The 15587-nt window shown below is 35.3% G+C and overlaps 1 protein-coding gene across 4 annotated transcripts in view; it reads right to left on the reverse strand.

The window, feature by feature from the left end:
- Positions 1-15587, reverse strand: part of LOC123502760 (glutamate receptor 1-like) — an 815513-nt gene that overhangs the window by 327829 nt on the left and 472097 nt on the right. For all 4 annotated transcript variants that reach the window (XM_045252006.1, XM_045252005.1, XM_045252004.1 and 1 more), the window contains exon 5: positions 8426-8555. In XM_045252006.1, the coding sequence (XP_045107941.1) occupies positions 8426-8555 (130 nt within the window). The remainder of the gene's footprint in view (positions 1-8425; positions 8556-15587) is intronic.

The raw sequence follows: 15587 nt of genomic DNA on the forward strand, positions 1-15587 counted from the left end.
CACACCAGGTACACTATTCTCTACCACCTGCACCACCTGTACCGCTTCCACCGCACCTGTACCACCTGCTTCTACTTCCTATTCCACACCTATTCTTTTTTCCTCTATTTCTATTTCTGTGTATTTTTTTCGTATTCCATTTGTTTGATATGTTTTTCGTTTTATTTCTTTTTTTCATGCGTGTTTTTTTTTTTGGAAGTGTTTTATTTGTTTTATTTGTTTTCAGTTTATTTTTAATCTTTGTTTATTTTGTCATTTATCTCTATTTATTTTTCTTTTTTCATTTTAATTTTACTTTTTTTTTTATTCCATGTATTCTTCTTTCCAGCGTTGTTTATTTTTCTTTATTTAACTTTTCCTTGTTCTCCATTTTTTAGTGACACTTCATGTGGATATTTTCTTTCTAATATTAACTTTCTTTTATACATCGGAAACTTTTAATTATTTTTAATTTGTTGCTTTTATATCTTAACTTGATTTCCGTTGTCTTCTCTTTGTTGTTATTAGATTTTTTTTTCTTTCTTTTATTCAATTCCTCCATCCTATATTGTTCTTCCAAAGTCGAAATTTCTAATACAATCTTATGGTTGATTTATTTTTTCTCTTGATTTTTTTTATTATTTGTCTATGTATTTATTTACCATTATCATTATCATTGCTATTTTTTCGAACTTTCATCTTTTTTTTTCCATTTTATATTCTTATCTTTTTTTACTTATTCGCTTTTTATTTCTATTTTTTTCTCCTTCATTGTTGTTTTTTTCCTATTGACTTCAAACTAAACAATCTGTCCTCACTCTTTTCCTTCATCATGTTCTTTCTACATTGTCGTGTATTTCAAAAAGCAAATTACTGAGGCTTTGTTTTTGACACTTTAATTTTCCTTATCAATGTATTTTTCGGAAACCGTATTTTCAGCAGGAAACCAATCACAAAGGCAGCTATGACCAACATCCTTAATAGGCCAAACGTTTCGACATTTTTTCTCATGTCATCTTCAGTGGTCTAAAAAACGATAAAATAAATATAAGTATAAAAGAACAAAGTTAAAATACTAAGAAAAATACAATGGTAAACATTTACACAATATTAAGTGGGTATGCTGAGAGAGTATTGTGTAAATGTTGTATTTTTCTTAGTATTTCAACTTTGTTCTTTTATACTTATATTTGTTTTATCGTTTTTTAGACCACTGAAGATGACATGAGAAAAAAAGGTCGAAGCGTTTGGCCTATTAAAGATGTTGCTCATAGCTGCCTTTGTGATTGGTTTCCTGCTGAATGTTTTTCTCATTTAAACATTTTTTTTCTTTTTAATATTTTTCACATTATACGTGAATTCAATTAAGTTTCAGGGAAAAAAAAAAAAAAAAAAAACAGGTGGTGGTGGTGATAGAAATTCAGCACTCTACTGGGTTATCACGTCAACTGATGTCTTTGTGCATGATAATAAATTACCTTGCCTACAAAATGTTAAAATAGTATCATCGTGCATTCAGCTCTAGCTCCAAGTGAATTTTGTATTATTTAGATATATGTATGCATTTAACTATATATCCCATCCACAATTCACACACACACACACACACACACACACACACACACACACACACACACATACTTATTCTGAGATAAATCAAGCTACAATGTTCCTCCTAAACACACACACTCTAGGGGCAGTTAAGTTCAGACTCCCTCATTCATCTCCATCATATACCCCACCCCCAACTCGCCCTCCTCCACACACCCTCCTACCTCGCATCCTCCAACCAGCAGTTTCTCCCACACCCTCATCTATCTCTTTAGAGTCTCTTCCTTTTCTGCTTCTCATCTTTCTCTTTCTCTTTCCTTGTGCTTAATTTTTCTTTTGATTTTCATTCCAAAACTGTCCTTCAGTGAGTCTTTTTTATTTACTTTTTTATTTCATTTGAATATATTTCTCAGTCTCTTCTCTCTCTCTGATTTTACATTGAAATGTTTTTCTTTCCATTTCATTCACTTTCTATCCTTCATCATATGTCGTCTTTTTTCTTTTAATTGACTTATTTTTTTCCAATTACTTATTTGTTGTTCTTTTCATCCTCTTCTAACTTACCTAAATCACTTTTCTTAAATAAGTTTTCTGTACCTGTTTCCTCTCTTCCTCCTCTCTATAGCCTTCCTTTCATCATAATCCTAACCTCTTTGCAATCCTTATTCAATCCTCTAAAATGGACCTCATTCCTCAGTCATTCTCCCTTAACCTTTTCTCTAGTCTCCCAAATTCTCTTTATATTCCCCGCAAACTTTTTTCCTACCTTCAAAACCACTTTACTCTTTTCCAGGAGTTCTTTTAGTTCTCGAACTCTTTCACGATTTCATCCTAACTTTTTATTTTCTGTGTAAAACCCTTTATAGTTACCACAAATAACTTCATAGCTTCCAGTACTCTCTATTCATTCCCTTAATTCTATTCTTAGATTCTAAACGTCCTTTCCCTTTCTCTTATTTTTTTTTTCTTAACAATGAATTATCCTTATACTTTTTAACCCTTTTCTAGCTTCCATAATAGTTTTTCTTTCTTATTAAACCCATTTTGAGCCTTCCAAGTCTCTTTCAGAACTCATTTCTTTTCATCCTCCAGTTTCTTTTTATCTGGAATCATATGCTCTTAACATCCACATAAACTATTTCCAATCTTTCCATTCTCCTTTCCGTCTAAACCCTTTCTGCTAATCATAAACTCTCTTCGAGACCACTCTTCTTTATACAAACACTTAACGTTAATAAGATCCCTTCCTGGCTTTCTAAACCATTCCATTTTCCCCTTTAAACCTTTCTAAGCCTCCTAAACTCTCATTCAAGCCATTCCTCTTTCCCTCCAGACTTATTTTAAGTCACAGATCTCTCCAATTTTCCTGACTTACATAAACCTTTACCTTTACTCTTTAAAATATCTTTTTTGCTTCTCTTAAATTTCTTTCTATATATATGTTTTCTTTAAGTTAGATAACCATTAATAAGGGAAAAAAGTCCCCTTGCTGTTAGTTCTCAAAGAAACTACCGAAGACGGGGAAGTGCCTTGAAATCCTTCTCTATACATTATTTTATATTAATTTCTCTTTTACCTCCAAACTCTTCTCCAATCTCATATCCTTCCGCATTCCACCAAAACCATTCAGTATCTTTCTTAAACATTCCTCCTTCCCATCCTTACCACTCCAAAACCAAGCCAATCTCCTCCTTTCCCTCCAAAACTCCTCTGCTTTACCTTCCTTCCTTCTCTTTCAGCTTCCAAAGTATTCCCTCTTTTCCTTTAATCCTTTACCTCGCTTCCAAACATCTCTTTGCTCCCACCGCTCCTCCAAAACTCCTTCAGGGCTTTACTTTGCAGCAGACTCTCTCCCACCACCCACCCACCGTCCTTGACACAACAAGATACGCCTAATTGGGCTTGTGAATATACTGGCTTGGTACTAATGGCAGAGGAGAAATCATTAAGTAGTAGGAAGAGAATTATAACTCTCTCTCTCTCTCTCTCTCTCTCTCTCTCTCTCTCTCTCTCTCTCTCTCTCTCTCTCTCTCTCTCTCGCTCGCTCGCTCTCTTTTCGTCTGAGCATACACACAAAAACGAAGGCGAAAGAGAAGGAAAGGAGACACAAAGAGCGGAAAGACAACAAATAACCCCACAAGTTAATTACATTTTCTTTGGTCATAAACTCGCCATGAGGGAGACTTGTGGAATTCTATTTATCTTATTACTGTTGCTATTCCTCTCCCAGCGGGGCAATAACCACCAGGACAATGTTGAATTACTGCCTCTTTTATTACCATTAGAGAACATACTTTTTTTTTCTTATAAGCTCCATCCTAATATTTATTCACTCAGTGCTATTACGTTTAGAATTCAATGAAAAGATGAACATTGGTATTTAGTTAATAATGATCCCCTTCATTGGTATTTAGCGCATTTTTTTTAATTACTGGCCATACTTATAACTTCCTCCTTGTGCCACATCCAGATCTAAACACTAGGCTGGCTGTGAATTGTTGTATATAGAGTTAAATCATTGTCTTGCATTACCAATAATCGTAAGCATTTTAATACCTATTCTCAGAGCCATAAACAATAAGTCACCCACAGGTGCCAGTAAACGTCAGATTTATTAGTTTTGCATAAAAGTTGTGGACAACTCTTATATCTACGCTCTATGTAGCTTTCTATAACTCTAATGATATTATGTAGTTTTAGTATTGGCTTTTTGTTATCAAAGTGAAAGATAAAAACAGAAATGCAGGAAATCGACTTATACTTATGTGAAGGTGAGTGAAATGACGATCCTGATATAGGGACACTGTTTATATCTATATTTATTGTGTACTAAAGGTACTAAATCACACTGATCTGTTCGTGGCTGTGTTTTTTTTCCTAATAAAACAATCAAAAGTATATAATGTGTTATACATAACTACTTTTCGTGAAACAAACTTAGATTGAGATTACACTCCTTGGATGTAAACAATAGCAACAGCCCCCTTCGCTTTCGGCCTCAAGAGTGTACGCTCAGACTTTATCGACTTCATTGACATCATATTGTTACGCAAACATCAAACCATGGGCATCAACGTAACAGAAGACAAGCTGAATTGGTAGACAGTTCACAGCTAAAGGATTTCTCTCCAACCATGGTATAAAGCCACGGTTTCGGCTGCGTATAATTTCGGCCGCCTACTATGGAATGTTTTAAAGACGATAGTGAGTAGATTTGACTTAGACTGTGCCAAGGGAAAATTTAATTAAAGGTGACTTAAAATAATTATCAGGATTTCCAAGCGATTTAAGATTTTGTTAAGTAGTTTGTAAAAGGGGGATGACTGGGTGTTTCTCTCTCTCTCTCTCTCTCTCTCTCTCTCTCTCTCTCTCTCTCTCTCTCTCTCTCGTCTGTTAGGGAGGTTGGAACTAGAAAAAAAAAAAAGACAAATTTTGAGGTTAACTGCACAATTGCAAGATTCAACTTCAGGCTTGGTCTCGTTCAATTTAACTTAGGAACCTTAGCATTTATTTTCAGTATACGTATTAAGGACTCCGGGAAAAGGCACAAACATTATATGGCAGAAAATAAAGGTCCAGTCAGTGTGCCGCTCTAAGACAGATAATTACAGGAAGAAACGCCAGGAAAGTTGGTCAATTAAGCTACGACGGTGGCTTGATACGCTTCATTCCAAGAGAGAGAGAGAGAGAGAGAGAGAGAGAGAGAGAGAGAGAGAGAGAGAGAGAGAGAGAGAGAGAGAGAGAGAGAGAGAGATGTAAGTATGTAAGTAAAGAGCAAAAGACGTATTTCACATCATCTCTTTTTACGAAAACTGGAATAAGGAAGCAATTAAAAAAAAAAAATAAGTGCCAGAAGACAATATCGTGACTATCAGAGAACAAGACAATGAGTATGTAAAAAGAAAACAATGAACATATTTCCTTCCTTTTCTTTTGTTTTCCTTCTTCTACGACCATTTTTTTCTTCTTTTCCTTTTTTCTTGACTTATATTTGCCTCCCTTTTATCTTTGACTTCTTTTTTCTTTGTCTTCTTGTTTCTTCTTTTGCTTTCTTATTCTCATTTGCTTTCTTCATGTTCTCTCTCTTTGCTTATTGGTATTTTGTTTATCATGTCCTTCCTCTGTTCAATGTGTGTTATTTCCCTACCTTTGTTAATCTCTTTCATTTATTTATTTATTTTTTTTAATCTGACTACTCTGTTTTTTTTTTATATTATTACTCTGCCGCCTATTCCTCTCTTTGCTTTATTGATCTTTTTTTTAACTCTTCCTTCTCGTTTTTGCATTCTTGTTCTTCCATATCTTTCTTTCTTTGTTTTATTTTTTGCTTTACTTCCTTCTCACTGTTCAGTCTATTTCTTTATCTCCATTCTTTTATTCTTTCTTTGCTTTATTATTTCTTCTTTGCCTTCTTCGCTTTTTACCTCCCTGCAGTCTTTTCCTCTCTTTACGTTTTTCCTCATTGTCTTCCATCTTCTCTTTTCGCATTCCTGTTCTTTGTTCACCTTCTTATTCGCTCCATGCTTTCTCGTTGTTCTTCATTCATGTACTCTCTTTACCAGCCTGTTCTCTAAGTACCTGAACCCGGGACAACAAGACACGACAACCAGACTACCAGACAATGAATGCAGGAACGAAGGACCACAATGAGGAAGCGAAGAAGGAACAGAATTCGCTCACAACCAACTCTAAATTCCAGGAAGACTATAATAGCAGCATTGCCTTAGGTTCCTACAAGCACAATGTACACTTGCACGAGAAGCAATCTGGTACATCTACTCTGCCCGCCGCCTCAAGCTTCACGGAGACACAGGAAAAGACTCGCTGTAAACATTAATTACTCGGAAAATGACTCGGAACATTAATTACTCTGAGCGAAAATTAAGTAAATGTTTTTTTTTTTTTTTTTAAGTAGGGGGTTTTAGTTTTGAGTGTGTGTGTGTGTGTGTGTGTGTGTGTGTGTGTGTGTGTGTGTGTGTGTGTGTGTGTGTGTGTGTGTGTGTGTGTGTGTGTGTGTGTGTGTGTGTGTGTGTGTTTATAAGCGGTTCTGATGTGGGGCTTTTGCATTTCTTTCTGATTTATTTATCTATCAATTTTATTCATTCTTGTCTCATTTATGCTGTCTTTTTCCATATCCCTTTCCTGTTACATAGAATTGACTTTCCTTTTGTCATATTTATACCTTCAAATATCCATTCACTATCACTGGAACCACAAACACCACCAGCACCACCATTTAGTACCATCAACACCATCATCTGTCACTTCTTTTCATTGTTTTTATTTGTTTGTACTATTACTATTATTATTATTATCATTATTATTATTATTATCATTATTATATTACACATATACATTTTCTCTCTTCTTCCTGATTTTCTTTTCTTTTTACGTATACATATCCCTTACCTCTCTCTCTCTCTCTCTCTCTCTCTCTCTCTCTCTCTCTCTCTCTCTCTCTCTCGTCCCTTTCATACCAAACGCACACACGCACGCTTTCTTTTCCTCTCTCTTTTCGCTGTCCTAAATTCATATATAATTTACGAAAAGCACTGTTCAAAACTTTGCTCGTCTCCCGGAACACTCCACTCCCAAGTTTGGCCATCTGGCGGTGGGATCCGTAATCAGTTTCTTGGTGATATTACATAAAGATGAGGCGAGTTTCCAACGACAAGGACACGTGATTCTTTAAACTTCCCTTGCTCTCTTCTTTACTTTTACTTTACGTTCTCTCTCTCTCTCTCTCTCTCTCTCTCTCTCTCTCTCTCTCTCTCTCTCTCTCTCTCTCTCTCTCTCTCTCTCTCACTACAATCTCCTATCCCTCTGTTCTCGTCTATCTATGTATCTTTATCTCTTTTCTTATTCTCTACTCTCTCTCTCTCTCTCTCTCTCTCTCTCTCTCTCTCTCTCTCTCTCTCTCTTTCACTAGTTTTTAATTTTCCTCTTCCTCTCCTTCCTTTTCTGTACATCTGTCTCCGTTGATAGTTGGTTTTGTCTCTCCCTCCCTTCTCCCTCTCTTCTCTTTGGATTGCTTTTATTAACCTCTCCTCCCTTTCTTCTCTCCCTCCTCTCCTTCCCTCCCTTTAATCCCACCATCGTTTATAACTTTTATTAGTCTTCCTGCCTCCCTTCCTTTCAATCTTTTTTTTTTTTACTTTTAGTTCTTGTTTTAAATTTCTTCAATATAATTTATCTCATCCGTCACTCGTAAACTATCCTGAATGTGATTGACTTTGTACTCTCTCTCTCTCTCTCTCTCTCTCTCTCTCTCTCTCTCTCTCTCTCTCTCTCTCGAATTACAAGAAAAGTAAATATCGTCTATCAAAGAGAAACAAGGATATTTTTTTAAACGAGCCCATTTTTTTCTAGATAAAATTCTAAAGTTTTACGAAATCATTCCCAAGTGAAATCCAGGAGAAGAAGGAGGAGGAGGAGGAGGAGGAGGAGGAGGAGGAGGAGGAGGAGGAGGAGGAGGAGGAGGAAGAAGAAGAGAAGAAGAAAAAGATCACTATAACCACTATCATGACATGCATAATCACCACCACCACCACCACCGACAATAACATCAATAACAACAACAATAACAACAACAAGAGAGAGAGAGAGAGAGAGAGAGAGAGAGAGAGAGAGAGAGAGAGAGAGAGAGAGAGAGAGAGAGAGAGAGAGAGAGAGAGAGAGAGACAAAAAAAATTTACCTTACATAAACGCAATACTCTACCCATTTTTCTTCCCAAACAAAGCCTTTTACACCCAATATGAACACCCCCCCTCTCCCTGTCCTCCCCTCCGAGACACATACAAATACATAACCTTACACAACAACACAGTTACCCCTTGAGAGAGAAAAAAAAGGGCGGGAAAACCATAGAAAACGGAGCACAACACTGTTACTCACCATCATGGGAATCGTAGAGGTAAATAATATGATCCCAACCATAGTAGTGGATAAGATCGATAATCGCTTGATGGTACTCTGGTCGCATGCTGGTCGCGTAATCCATCAGGCCGGACGACGGATTGGGCACCTGAGGGAAGAGGGGAAGGTGAGAGGTGAGAGAGGGAGAGGGAAGGGGAGAGAGAGGGAGAGGAGAGATGGGTGAATGTCCGATGAAAGGTTTTGGGGAAGAGAGGGAGGAGGGAGAGAGAGGAATGGGTGAGAGAGAGAGAGAGAGAGAGTTTGGGAGAGAGAGAGAGAGAGAGAGAGAGAGAGAGAGAGAGAGAGAGAGAGAGAGAGAGAGAGAGAGAGAGAGAGAGAGAGAGAGAGAGAGAGAGAGAGAGAGAGAGAGAGAGAGAGAGAGAGAGAGAGAGAGAGAGAGAGAGAGAGAAATGAATCAGACATGCATTCACACGAAAACAAAAAACAGAAAAAATACAGACAGAAAGAGAGAAAAAGAGAGAAAAAAACAGGAAAAAGACAAAACAGACAGAGTGACAAAGTACCAAAAAAAAAGAATATGGTCATAAAAAGTGGATAAAGTAGAGACATGAAGGAGATGGAACTCGAGAAAGAGAGAGAGACAGACGAAAAAAAAAAAAAAAAAACGAAAGTAGAAAAAAAAAAAAAATGAAGAAATATTTGTAGGAAGCAAGCAACAGGAGAGGGGACAAGACGAGGGGAATGCAAGGAGAGGAAGGGACGGAAGAGTGAAAGGGAACGGGGAGATGGATTAAAAATGGTTGGGTGGCAGAGAAAGAGAGAGAGAGAGAGAGAGAGAGAGAGAGAGAGAGAGAGAGAGAGAGAGAGAGAGAGAGAGAGAGAGACTTTACACAAGCTCCCTCTTCCAAAACAATGAAAACAAACCAATATAGAAACAGAAATCGTGTTGTAAATGAGTAAATATTATCAAACATTTACATATTAATTATTTTGTCTAAATAAACATGTATAAAATATAATTAACTATTTGAAACAGCTGGAGAAGCAACACGCACTAAGAGCAAGTCATGGCTTAAATATAATATACGTTTGTAAAGTATAAGCATAACGATAACAATAAGAATAATAATGATAGCTGTGGTGTAACAAACGCTATACATCACGCGCTCCCTCACACAACACACACACACACACACACACACACACACACACACACACACACACAAATACAAAAATTTATATACTTATTTTATAACAGTTATAATAAATTTACCTCCGTTCTTCCCCACCAGTATCAAAATTTACCTTTTTACTGTCCCCACCACACACACACACACACACACACACACAAACACGAAAAAAAGGTTAATATAAAAACACATCACTCAATTATATAATAAATGGAAAAGCTTTTGTGGCATTTCCATTTAAAAAAAGAGACAGAGAACAAAAAAAAAAGTAATTTATGAAGCTAGTGAGTGTGGTGAGGCGAGGAATGAGGAAAGGGAGGAAGAGGGGAAAAGTGAGGGTGCATGAGTGAGAGGAGGAGGGAGAAGTGTGGATAGGTGGACAATTGCGAGGGGAGAGGCGATAAGGATGAATAAAAGGGAATGTGTAATAGGTTTAACTATGAAATGATGAAAAAAAATATATATAGTGAATTGTGTAGGAGTAAATCCTTTAAAAAAAAAAAAAAAAAACTAATATTTAATGTATAGTGACGATAAAAATAAAAAGTGACAAGAAAAAATTTGAAAAAAACAAGAGAAAAAAAAAGGATGCACAAATAAAAGAAAATAAAGGACAAAAAATAAATCAAATGTATGAAGAAGAAAGAGGACTAAGCGTTAAAAAAAAAAAACATGAACAATAGGAAATGTAACAGAAGAGAAGATAATATGGAATACGAAGAAAGTTAAACAAATAATGGGATAAAAATAATAAAACAAATATGAAAAGAAAATAAAGAAAAACGAGGATATAATTTTCAACATGAGTAAGGAAGGAGAAGCAGGTTGGAGAAAAAAGTGAAGGGATAAATAGTACACGGGGGAGAGAGAGGTGAGAGGGACAGGTGAGAGAGAAGAGGAGAAGATGGGAGTTAATGACAGGTGAGGGATTTAATAACGGTGAAGTGAAAGATGTGTGTGCTTTATGTTTGGTTCATGTGTGTGTGTGTGTGTGTGTGTGTGTGTGTGTGTGTGTGTGTGTGTGTGTGTGTGTGTGTGTGTGTGTGTGTGTGTTATGCTTTTTGTTAGTAGTACTTTTTTTCCTTCATATTATATTATTCTCTCTCTCTCTCTCTCTCTCTCTCTCTCTCTCTCTCTCTCTCTCTCTCTCACACACACATTTTTACTTTCTACTTTCAATTCATTTTAAACGCTCACACTAATTAACTGATATTCTTACTCTAATGACTAACCCCGCTATCTCATTTACATTTTATCTTTTATTACTCTCCCTAGTTCATTATAACATCTTTAGATACGATAACATTTTCGTCAAACTTAGCAGAAAAATATAGAAAAAAAAGTATATATTCCACTTCTTACCACTTCCTGCTTTCCTTGTCACCTTTCCTTTTCGTTTTTCTCTTTTTCTTTCGTCATATTCTCTTCCTTTGTCCTTATTTGTTCTCCTTGTGCATGTAATTCATTTCGTTTCATATTTATTTCCTCCTTTAACCTTTCCATTTAACAAATATATAAATCTACACTTTACGTCCATATTTCTCTCTCTCTCTCTCTCTCTCTCTCTCTCTCTCTCTCTCTCTCTCTCTCTTTCAACCTCTTCATTTCACGTTTTCACTCAATACTTTTCACTTATAATTTCTTGCTTTCTTTTCACACGTACGTTGAGCTCCGAAAAAAAAAATACCTTTTAACTTTCTTGCCTCCTGGGATTAATTTTTGATGCCTGAGAAGAAGAAGGAGAAAGAGGAAGAGGAGGGTGATGAGGAGGAAGAGAGGGAAGAGGAGGAAAAGAAGGAGGAGGAGGAGGTAGAGGGAAAATGTACAGTGGACTTATGCAAATATAAATGAAAGGTGTTATCCAGAGAATAAAAAAAAAAATAAGAAAGGGAAAATGGAAAAAAAAGTTGAATAAAGAATAAGGAACCGATAATAATACTGATAATAAATAACGATAATTAGGAATGAGTAAAAGAAGGGGAGATAAAAAAAACATAAACGAAAAAGGGAAGGTGTGCAGAGAGAGAGAAAAAAAAAAAAGGAACCACGAGGAAGTGAAAATGAAGGATAATAAGAAAATTATATATAAGAACAAAAAAAAAAAAAAAAGAAGGAAGGTGTGTAGAATAAAAATGAATAACAAAGATAAGAACGAAGACGGAATGAAAGTGAAGGAAAATAAAAAAAAATAAGGATAAGAAAATTGTGAAGAAAAAATAGAAGAACATGAGAAGGAAGAGGAAGGAGATGAGGTGAAGGAAGAACAAGAAGAGAAGGAGGGACACGAAAAAAAAGTAGTAAATAAAAATAAACTAAAAGGATGCTGAAAAAAAGAAACCTTAAACTTGAATAGATTAACGAAAGGAAAAAAAATAATGAATAGAAGAATAATAATAACAAAAAGCTTAAAAAAAAAAAAACGAAGAGAAAAATGAAAGAGAATAAGTCACAATACCACCTGACGTGAATAATTTGAAAAGACTAAAAAAAAAAAAGATAAAAGAGAATAAAAAAAAGTAGCAGTAGACGAAATGGACGACAAGGACAAGGACGAGGAGGAGGAGGAGGAGGAGGAGGTGGGAGCGTTGGGTAAGAGTCGTGAGAGAAACCCCAGATGTCAAGGTGTGGGAGGAAGGTGTGACAGGGGAGGTGTGTGTGAAGGAGGCCTCAGGTGTGCTCTGAACAGGTGTGCGGGACAGGTGACAAGGATAAGGTAGACAGGTGACGCTGCTTGTGTCAGGAATATTTCACCACAGATGCGAGTGAGTTGGTGTTTTGTATGTGAGCTGCTGACCTGTCTCTCTCTCTCTCTCTCTCTCTCTCTCTCTCTCTCTCTCTCTCTCTCTCTCTCTCTCTCTCTCTCTCTCTCTGTGCAAGCATACTTTTTATTCTCATTATCAATTATGCACATTTTATATTTATGTATCATTTTATTTTCATTTTGTTTCTTTACTTCCTCATTCATGTTTTCCTTTCTTTTATCCCACATACAAGGTAAAATTCATGACAATGCAGCAGTAATTCCTTTCATAATTCACTGTTCATTGACTCTAAGAATATGAAAACAAAACAAAATATTCAATGTGACCCAAATTACATCGCAAAAACGAAAAGAAAAAGAAAAAAAAATAAAAAATACCAAACACTGACAATGACATTTTTAATAAAATCTTTGATAAGATTTCCAACACCAACAATAACATTTATTATAAAAGTGTGAATTTGTTTATAGATAAGAATATATGTTCTTTTGTAATATCAGTTTTGTCTCTTTTTAATTTTCTTTTGTCATGTTTTATTTGGAGCATGAAAGCAGGTTCATCTATTGTATTCAAAATTATGAGAGTCGCTTTTGTTGATACCTATTCCACTGATTTCCTTTTTTTTATGTCTGAATATATTTCCAGTAGAAGCACTTTCTATAACAGACCCAATGCTGAAGGTCCAGGATTAGTGATACATGATGGATACTGATGTTTTTAAAGTGGTCGTGTGAATCAACAAATCTTTCTTGATCATTTCATTTATATATTGTGAAAAAAAAACTTTGTGTGTGTACTTATAAGGATATCAATCACTTCTTCATTGTGACATTTTTTTTTTCTCTATTGTTTCCGTTTCCCGTTTAAATTTGTCGGTATTTTTTTTTTGTTATTTTTTTCCCTTTTTTTTCTCATGCCATTTTTTAACCATTTTACCATTTTGCTTTAATCTATCTTACACCTGTCTCCATCTACTGCATCAGTGTTCAGTACTCTTTCTTCCATTTCTTCACTTATATATTCTCCTTCCTCCCTTCCACTTTTTTTACGTTTTCCATGTATCGTTTTTCCTCTCCCACCTCTTCCTCTTTTTCATTCTTCTTTTACGTCTGAAATTCTCTTCATTTTTTTCTATTTATTTTTTTTATCTATCTTTGCTTATTATGCATTTATCTTTCATATCTTCCTTTTTATTCGTTTGTTTGTTAATGTCATTTGTTCTGTTTTCTTTCTCTAGTTTCCTTGTCTTTCCATTTCCTTATTTTTTCGACTCTCCTAATTACTTGTTATATATTCTTCTTTTTTACTCATTCTACCATTATTTTTCTTTTATCTATATCTATTAATTCTAGTTACTTTTTATCCTTTCTATTTCCTAAGCTTTTTTTTTCATTATATTTATCCGTTCTTCCTTCAATATTTATTTTTTATTTTTTCTCTTCTTCTTTTTTATTCTTTGTCTATCTATCTATCCTTCTCACTTCCTTCACCGCTCTCTTCTCTTGTCCTTTCTTTTGTTCTTTTTTCTTCCGATCTTTGAAATTTCTTTTTTTTTTCTTTGGTTTATTTTCTTCATTTCACTTCCATTTCCTTTTATCCATTTTCTCTTTCAATCGTTCACCATTAATTTTCTTCTGTTCACATCCTCCGCATCTTTGGTCTCAATCTTTCTATTCTTTCATTCCTATCTTTTATTTCATTTTTTATTCCACATTTTCCTTCTATTTACATTTTCTTGCCCATTTCTTTATTTTCCTTGCCTTTCCTTGCACAAATCTATTTCCTTTCCTCACTTTTCCCACCTTCCTTTCACATGCTATACTTATAACGTTTTTTACTCTGTTTTCTTACATTTTACTATTTTAATTTTCATTCATCATCCTTCCTTTCTATTCCCTTCCCTTACCCTTTCCTCTTTTTTTTCCCTTTTGCATACATATGTTTCCTTTCACTCCTCTTTTTTCCTCATCCCTTCACCTTACCTACCCGGGTGTGTGTGTGGTGTGTGTGTGTATGTATGTGTGCGCCCCTGTCTCACATGCCAGAACATGAAGCGTGAGAACCCATTTCACAACCCTGTATTAGAGAGCCTCACTTTTGCAACCTTCCCCTCCGCTGGCCGACAAACACGTAATTGGGTGGTGTAATTGCAGCGTTAGACCAGAGTAATGGGCAAAAGGTTAACGCCATTTGTCTTGATAAGCAACTCTTGATTAAGGGAGACTGATGGTGTGTTGGGGGAAAGTAGTGAGAGAAAGAGAAAGAGGGAGAAGCAAAGGTGAGGAAGGTTGGCTGGTAGGTTGGTAATAGTGAGCAAGAGAGAGGCGAGGAAAGGTCGGTGCTTTGTTGTGTTGTGGTGTTTGCAATAGTGGTGGTGATGGTGGTGTTTGTTTGTGCATGCTCTTTTTTTTTTTGGTGAGAGAAAGGGGAATTCGTGTTTTTATTGTTTTTCTTATCTATTTATACACTCTTTTCTCGTAATTTAGGATAATATTTTCTTCTTTTCTGGTTTCTTTATCTATATTCCTGTTCTTGTTTATTTTCTTTTAATCGTTTCTTCCTTCCTCCATTGTATTTTTTTTATTAATTTGTAAAGATGACATTTCTTCATTCATTTATTAGTTATCGTTTCATTAACTGCATCATTCTTATTTTTCTTTATTTTTCTTCTAATCTGTGTTCTTCGTTCGTTTTCATTATTTAATTTCCGGCTCTCACGGTAATATCTTGTTGCGTTTTACCATGATGTATCAATTTTTCATACACTTTCGTCTTGTTTATTTTCTGACACTCCTTGTTCCTTGTGTCGTCTTTTCTTCCTCCACGGTAATTAAAATATCATTTCTTTATTTATTGCAGTTCATTCTTGTTTCTTCGTCTTATTCTTATATAAAAGTTTCTGTTCTTAATTTCATTTTTCTCCTTTCCGCAGTTAACACTTTCTTGCACTTCATTATTATATCATTTTCTTTTTACTTGCTCCTTCATCCACTTTCTTCCAATTGTTTATTTTTTCCACCTCTGTGCTCTTGTTCCATCTTCTTTCTTTCTTCAAGTGTAACATTTCTTACAATTCATTACATTTCTATTTATTTTTCTTTCATAATTCTTCTTTCTTCTTTCTTCATTTACATCACTCTTGTTGTTGTTCATTTTCCTCCATTTCCTTGCAGTCCAAGTTGTTGATATTACTTTTCCTTCCTCCCACGGTAACATTTTCCATAACTG

Source organism: Portunus trituberculatus, chromosome 12 (genome assembly GCF_017591435.1).
Source record: "Portunus trituberculatus isolate SZX2019 chromosome 12, ASM1759143v1, whole genome shotgun sequence".
Lineage (NCBI taxonomy): Eukaryota > Metazoa > Arthropoda > Malacostraca > Decapoda > Portunidae > Portunus > Portunus trituberculatus.